General features: G+C 38.8%; 2 protein-coding genes and 2 long non-coding RNA genes across 4 annotated transcripts in view; 3 read left to right on the plus strand and 1 right to left on the minus strand.

Moving 5' to 3' along the window:
* LOC138020078 (macro domain-containing protein LA_4133-like) overlaps positions 1-1,662 on the plus strand; it is a 9,888-nt gene extending 8,226 nt beyond the window's left edge. The window contains exon 5 of the mRNA XM_068867076.1: positions 1,018-1,662. Within this exon, the coding sequence (XP_068723177.1) occupies positions 1,018-1,346 (329 nt within the window). The 3' untranslated portion in view covers positions 1,347-1,662. The remainder of the gene's footprint in view (positions 1-1,017) is intronic.
* The window catches only part of LOC138020079 (uncharacterized), a 10,882-nt gene extending 6,358 nt beyond the window's left edge, over positions 1-4,524 (minus strand). The window contains exons 1-2 of the long non-coding RNA XR_011126306.1: positions 4,412-4,524; positions 4,183-4,232 (exon numbers count right to left, since the gene is read on the minus strand). This is a non-coding gene — a long non-coding RNA (uncharacterized lncRNA). The remainder of the gene's footprint in view (positions 1-4,182; positions 4,233-4,411) is intronic.
* LOC138020077 (docking protein 2-like) overlaps positions 2,699-7,500 on the plus strand; it is a 7,080-nt gene continuing 2,278 nt past the window's right edge. The window contains exon 1 of the mRNA XM_068867074.1: positions 2,699-3,214. Within this exon, the coding sequence (XP_068723175.1) occupies positions 3,119-3,214 (96 nt within the window). The 5' untranslated portion in view covers positions 2,699-3,118. The remainder of the gene's footprint in view (positions 3,215-7,500) is intronic.
* LOC138020080 (uncharacterized) lies at positions 4,792-5,274 on the plus strand. The gene is made up of 2 exons (XR_011126307.1): positions 4,792-4,856; positions 4,986-5,274. It is a non-coding gene; the product is annotated as an uncharacterized lncRNA (long non-coding RNA).

Consider the following 7,500-nt stretch of genomic DNA (forward strand, 5'->3'; position numbering starts at 1 on the left):
ACTGGACAATTCAAAGCGATTGTCTCTTCTCGACACCTGAAAAATTCGGACGGCTTCAATGGAATTCGAACCCATGACCCTCTGCGATGCCGGTAGTTGTTGCCGAAGTTGTTGCCTGCGGGCAGGCCCTCCGAGGGACTGGGTATTCAATCCCCAGCCCAGCCCCAGTCCCTCGGAGAGCCTGCTCGCAGGCTAACTCAGTGGCTCACGATGCAGAACTTGTCTTTTCGTCGTTAACACTAGCAAGATATCGGGACCTAAGCGATCTGTTAAGATCACCGATCGTTTCACATGTACCTCCGCAAATGTCATTTATTACATAACCTGTACGTTATGCAATAAAATATACATTGGCGAGACAGGTAGACGACAAGGCGACCGATTCCGCGAACACCTTCGCGATGTTGAGACGAATGACAAGGATGCATCTAAGCCAGTCGCTCGTCATTTTAATCTCCCTAACCACTCCAAAAAACACATGGCTATCTGCGGCCTTTCCCTACATCTAGGTACGACGGAAAGCCGTAAGAATCTGGAACAAAGATTCATCTTCCAAATCGGCACCCTTAATCCTCACGGTATTAACGAACGCTTTTCATTTAACTAATATATTCCTGTTTTTCACGTCGCCATGTTACCACCAATAGCGTAGCTCCTACTCTACTATAAAAACTCCACGTAACCCACAATTCCTCGATTCGCTCTGACGAAGGGCTAACGCTCGAAACGTCAGCTTTTAGAATCTCTGTACGGTGGCCAATTTACATTATCAACTCCGTTGACAAAACCAAAATTTTTGTATACTACTTCCCCACCGATGCAGCACCACAGTTTCTTTAGAAACTACTCCCTTGACTCAGTTGGGATCAGGTCATTTTATTGGGCTCATGTGTTCCGGAGAAAGGACTCATTCATTGAATGAAATAAATGTAGGGAAGTAGAGGGTCTCTTAAAGCAACAAGGGCTGCGTTGTATGCACAGAAATCAAGAGACATTTTTGGTTTTTGTTTTTGATAGGTCCAGTATGGGAAGGCGGCCAAAAAGACGAAGACAAGAGGCTTCATGATGCAATGTTCAACTCTCTGTCCGAATGTCATAAACGGAAACTCGCCAGTATCGCCGTGTCCGCCATCAGCAGTGGCATATTTGGATTTCCCAAGCGGCGATGCGCCAAGATTCTGTTCTCCGCAGTGCTGCAGTTTTTCCGCGCCGAGCCCGCGAGCTCAGTGGATCTTGTTCGATTTACAAACTTCGACAAAGAAACTGTGGAAGTGTTCGTAGAAGCTGCTGATAATCTCAAAAACGAGCCGGGGGTTAGGGTAGAGATTCTCACACCAACAACGTGATTGTATTTTTGTACAAAGAAGGATCGGAAAAAAAGTATATTGTGTGCGTTTCAAATCGTTTTGAGAGTGGCTGGGGTGTTTGTACTGGACAGGTAACTTAGAGAGCACTTCGATCGGAAATGGTGATTGGTACTCTCTCGATCATCATCTCAGTAATCAAGATGTACCAAGAAAAGAGACGGTATTGGTTTCGTTCCTCATTCCTTTTTCAATTTTTCGACCTTTTTTTTGTACGCCGCATTCAACGCCGTTCAGGAAAATAAAAATAAGTCAACAATTAAATCTGCGGTTACAGGCGCATATCATATTTATGAAATGTTTGCTGGCTTGTCTGTGATTTTAGTAGAGTAAGGAAGGCATTTAGTTGCTTAGCCTTCCGCCTCCTTCCCTCGCTGGGGCGTGTTAAATATTTGTTGAGTCAAAACCACAAAAATTTTTAAATGTCGCCAATTTCGTTCAAAACAACACATTCTGACCGCAAATTTGAATTGATGTAATCGTGGTCTTCCAAATCGGGCAATTATTTTGGCACGAAAGGTAACTCTTGTTTAGTAGAAAGGTTCTTTAGTAGTTTCCTCTGATGAGAAGTCAAAAGTGAGCTTTATTTCGTTAGACCAATTATTGTTAGAATTGCTTTGTCTGTGCTAAACTGAAAAATAACTAGTTCGGCATTTCTAACCTGAAGCGCTTAAGAGTGGAAATTACGAAGATTTCAATACTGAAACGTAGAGGAGTTATTTCCGTCAAGTTTAATATATACAGTAGGCCTTATTTTGTCCACGCGTGACATTTTTTTGGCCAGTGGAATGAAAAACACTGTCATCCAGCTGATGGCATCTTAAGTGGTTTGTTTTGAATGTCAGTCGGAAGATTTGGGGGGCTTTTTTTCATCTGTCTATTTATCAAAGAGAATCTGTTGTTATCTGTCTTCTAGTGTTTGAATTTTTATGCCAAAGTGCGACGACATGATATAACTATTTCAGCTGATAAACGAAGCTGCATACGAGGCGTAACCCGATATGACGAAAACTATAACTAATTTCCAACATCGTCATCTGCTGACAGTCTGATGTTTTCACCGGAGATTCTGTCAAATTGTTGACGATAAAAAAAAATTTGCAAATAACATTCTCTGTCACTTGCGAACGTATTCTAAAAAGTGAACCTTGTTGTACACTTTTACCATTCCATGAAAGGAAAAGAAAATAAAAACAAGATGAGGATTAAAACCCGCAGGCAACACGATACTCCAGGCCCCGTTGGTTCGCTGATCGTAAACCACTCGAGGACAATTTTAATCGCGTGATTTTTGGTTCAAAGTTCACACCCCTTTCGCACGCACCGTTCGCTGGTGAATTTTAAAAGTGCTGAAATTCAAACGCTAACGAAGTTTTCCCGGGTACAATAAAAAAACAAAGTCAATAATAAAGCGCATTTAACTAACTAGATATTACTTGCGCGGTCGTATTCAATTGTTTTTTTTTGGCACAGTTTTCGTGACTTCGACAACCGCGACAGGGAGGATTGGGACGAGCGACGATTTCTTCCCACGCACTCAAACGGCGTGCGATGAAAACAGAGCCAATCCCGTAGATAAACAAGTGCAGTTTTATATTTTTTAGGCGTTTCTAAGGATGCTTTTAAGGGATTCTGTTATATTCCTCCGCCAAGGAAAGTAAATCGTTGCCTTGGAACTTTGTTCCATTCTTGCTTTGAACGGTTTTGGGAGATTTCTCAAATTGAACGAGGTGCATTGAAATATCGCGAAGAAGATGAAAGTGGACATGGCCAGTTATGTCGAGGATTTGGTCAAGTGTGGCTTTCTTGAGATGAAGCTACCTCGAAAGCAACGGAGGCTCACACATAAGGCAAGTGTCTTCGTAGTTATTGATTTTATTTAACGACAACTAAAGTGTTCTTCTTGGTTAAAGATAAACGTGTTTTAATGAATGCTATTCACGTCCTCCGTACGAATGCTTCTCGTGCATAAATAAATAAGCTTAACTCTTTGCACTGATTCATTTTATGCGCCTTCGTCTCTGACGAGAAATCCAAAAATAAAAAGACTTATCCCTTGAATTTCTTTTAAAGGAAACGTTCGAAATTCGTCTTTTGCAACAGGAGTAGACGCTATCTTTCATGAAAAATATTGGGTGACATAATATATTTCTCCATGCATGCAGTTATCACTCGAAGCGTTTGCCGGTACGTAGAACTTACATAAAATTGTTCCGCTACAACGCAAAAATGTGCATTTTCGATTTTACTGCGCAAACCTGGTATTTTTTGGGCTTGATTCTTGATTCGTTTTCGATTTTCCGTGAAATTTTTAAATCTGCAGCGATTTACTATTGGGACGATTTTGCCTTCCGTCGACATATCATGTTTCTTGTGGTTGTCAATTAACGAAATTAGAAATTGTTTTTGTGCAAGCTGTTGACAGATTCTGTAAAAATGACCCGAAAGACTATGCATGTTAAGTAGATTTTACTATCAAATTTACTTAAGCTTACTTTTTGGAACGGCCAAAGGATGTAAGCATGTAATAAACAAGTTAGTGGATACACTTTTTTTTTTCGGCTGAAGTCTGGAGAGAGATCGTAGATCGGAGTGCTCGTTGCGAATTCAAGCTTGTATTTAACCTTGGTGTAAACAAAGGATTGATCAAAACATCATCAGGGAAAATCGGCCATTATATTTTGCGACCTGCGAAGACCCGCAGCGTAGATGGAATAAAATATGAATCTCAAATTGGCGACACCGAAAATTAGTATTCAATGAAAAACCATATTAATGAGACCAATTCTTCGCTTTATTACGCAGAAGAAGCACTTACCGTGTTAGTGGAAAAGAGAAGTCCTCGAAACCTTTTAGTTCCGTAATTTCCTGTTAAAGATAGAATAATAATGCGAATGTTGTTTGCGTGTTAGTTACTTTTTTTTCCTCGTCTTTATTCGCTTCTTGCCTTGTTTTTCAATCATGCAATATATCAGTTTAGAATATTAAATGGTACCGAGTTTTTTGCGTTCACTCCTATTTGATATATAAGTTTGAATGCTGACAACCTTCAAGTTGTGAAGACATCGCGAATATCCTTCCCACGACGCAGCAGTACGACACACAGAGCTTCAATAAACAATTGAAACTCAAAACAATATAATTCGTTTAAAATTAAATGTGCTTGAAGAGGATTTAAATTCGTTACATTCATGGAACACTAAAACTTTTGTCTCAATACTAAATACTTCAAGTTTTCAATCAGAAGATCGAGACTCGTAAGTGCTGACAGGTCATCCCTTTTATTTTTAATATCTGTTGTTTATGCTAAATGTTTTTACTACAAACGTTCTACTTGGTTTAACAATATCTAAGGCAATTTGTAGACAGCTGGCTTTTAGCAATTAACAACTAAGGCAATATGTGTACAGCCATATTTGGTTCGTGAAAAGCACGAAAACAAATTGATCAATATTTTGCAAATAGCAAGACTAGTTCTGCCGCTAACTTATGGTCAGTCGAGGTGATATCTATTTCAAAAGACACCGTCAATTTCTATTAAGGCTATTTGAAACTGTTTTAATTCCTCCTTTTTGAGTTTTGACTGTCATAGGTTCAGTGCATATTATTTGTTCTTGACAGGTTGTGAGCAGGTACTTCGGAGCCACTGATCATTGTTCGTTGATACTCGTCAGTACATGTAGTTGGCCAATGACTCATACTCTGTGGTCTGTTGTTTTTGACATTGGAGTGCTAAAATTGTGGCAATTGAGTGCTCTTATCAGGGGAATTTTGTTGTCTGAAAAATGCATGAAAAACAAAGGCATGGAACAAGAGTCCAGTCATTTATACATGGAGACAATTAGAGAAGTCAAAGTAAATATCTTGTTCCAGTAGAACAATAAAAAACAGGTTTCTTTTAGGATTGAAATCTCTTTGGAGTAAATTTTTGTCTTAATGTGATGAGATGTACGTAGAGACTTGATGCCAATACTGCGTGGTACCAGACTTGTAACTTGACAAACTGTAGATCGCTTCTCTAGCAGGAATCGGCATAGGAGTATAATTGACCACATCATCACTTCAATTTGTAAAATTTTGGGAAGTTGCTTGCCTTCTTTTCTGGTATGAAGGACATCTATATATGCATTACGATACAGCAGAAAGACCATATGCTGATAACCTTTAAGATAACATTAAACTTATGCAATGTTAAGAATATCATTCCATGCTAACACAAGATGGAACACCTGAGGTCCGTGGAGGTGAATAGAAAGGTAGAAGTAATTGGATCAGTTGCCTAAATTTGAAATTGAATTATTTTTCATCACATTTTCATTCGTTTTAAATCTCTCAGAAAATCTTACCAAGCAAGTTACAGTTTGGAATTTGCCATTTGTCTGAATTGTGAAATAAGACAAAGCTTATAGTCCTTATCTTTATGACATCATGCATAAATAATTTATAGTGGCGTGGGCAGTAAGATTCTTATGATTATTGAATTATTATATGGTACTTAACTTAATTTTGACCTTGCAATGCATATATAAATGAAAGATTAATTCAGTTGGAGGGATTTATGAAGATGATTGAAAAATATAAAGTGTATATCATAGTACTGTAAGTCTAGACTTCTTTGTGCCTTTGAAAGTAGATCTGTTCAACCACAATGCTTGGTCAATAATTTAAATCCAAACTCTGGCATACCAAATGGCAACGCAGAAAAGCATAGTTTGCCTTTAGTTAGCTATAGTGTTCAATGAACACTTTTAAAACTGTAGTGTCTCCACAGGTGGCCCAGACTCGAGGGCAAAAAATTATAAGGATTTGTATGAGAATCTCGATAACAAACTGAAAAAGATATTTACATGCAAAAGTTCTCAGTAAAAAGCCATACTTTACTTTCCTGGTGACTTTCTCGCTTTTTGGGTGGTTATTTGCGTCATTAAAGGTGATTTAAGCAACTTCTCAACTTCCCAGGTACATACAGTACATAAATAAAGGAAAGGCTGGAAAGTAATTTGCAGCTTACCTCGCATCTCACCAATAAAATCACACTTCTCTGCTCAAACTCCGGCGATGGTGACACAGATAAATTTTATTTTATTCCCAGGTTGTCCTTCGTACAGTACATAAATAAAGTAAAGGCTGGCAAGTAATTTCCAGCTTACCTCACATCTCACCAATAAAATCTCACTTCTCTGCTCAAACTGCGGCAATGGTGACACAGATAAATTTACTTCTCTTTCAAGGTCCAGCAAGTATGACCATTGCTGAGAAACAGCGGGAAATATTCAAATATTCAAAATCCTTCAAGGCTTGCTTATAACAAATTTGGACACGGCTGGTCAACCGTTCACTTGAGCTTTGATACCGTAAGAGCAAATAAGTGATCAAATTTGTTGTAAGCGAGCCTCGAAGGTTTTTGAATATTTGAATATTTTTTGCAGCTTCTCAGCAATGGATACTCGGTGGACCTTGAAATTTGGTCAAAGAGTTCTGATCAGTAAATTTATCCGTGTGGCCATTGCCGGACTTTTAGCGTGATTGATGCCAGAGAAGCGTGGTTTTATTGGCGAGATGTGAGTTAAGCTAGAAATTACCTTCCAGCCTTTTCTTTGAGAAGTCGCTTAAATCGCATTTATTCAGGCAAATAACCACACAAAAATTGAGAAATTCAGCGGGAGAAGTTTTGAGTGTAAATATTTTTTTCCATTTGTAATCAAGATTCCCATACAAATTCTTTTATTCCTTCCCCCCCCCCCCCTCCCCGTCCGAGTCTGGGCCACCTGTGGTGTCTCTTGTTGTAACAACAGCACAAAATGGTCTCCCTCCATATCCATAATTAGAAGTCATTAATTTTTTAGAACTTAAGTGACTGTGTAATTCGTCATTTCTCCCATCCCACAATGCAATATGGTTTGAAGGGTTCTTTACATAAAAGCAATACAAGTTATTTATTCTCGGGACTGTATCATGCTTCAGTGAACAGGATTTCTATTGTTTTAATGCAAATCCTCCCTTCCCCCACCCCCTCCCCCCAAGTGAACTATATTATGGCTGGGATTTTGTGAAACTAGCAAATTACCAAATTCATAGCTTGAAAGCATTCATTGCTTCTTGTATTTTACCATAGTTTGATTGTCTCTTTTCACAG

The sequence above is a fragment of the Montipora capricornis genome, chromosome 10 (assembly GCF_036669925.1).
Source record: "Montipora capricornis isolate CH-2021 chromosome 10, ASM3666992v2, whole genome shotgun sequence".
In the NCBI taxonomy this organism is placed as follows: domain Eukaryota; kingdom Metazoa; phylum Cnidaria; class Anthozoa; order Scleractinia; family Acroporidae; genus Montipora; species Montipora capricornis.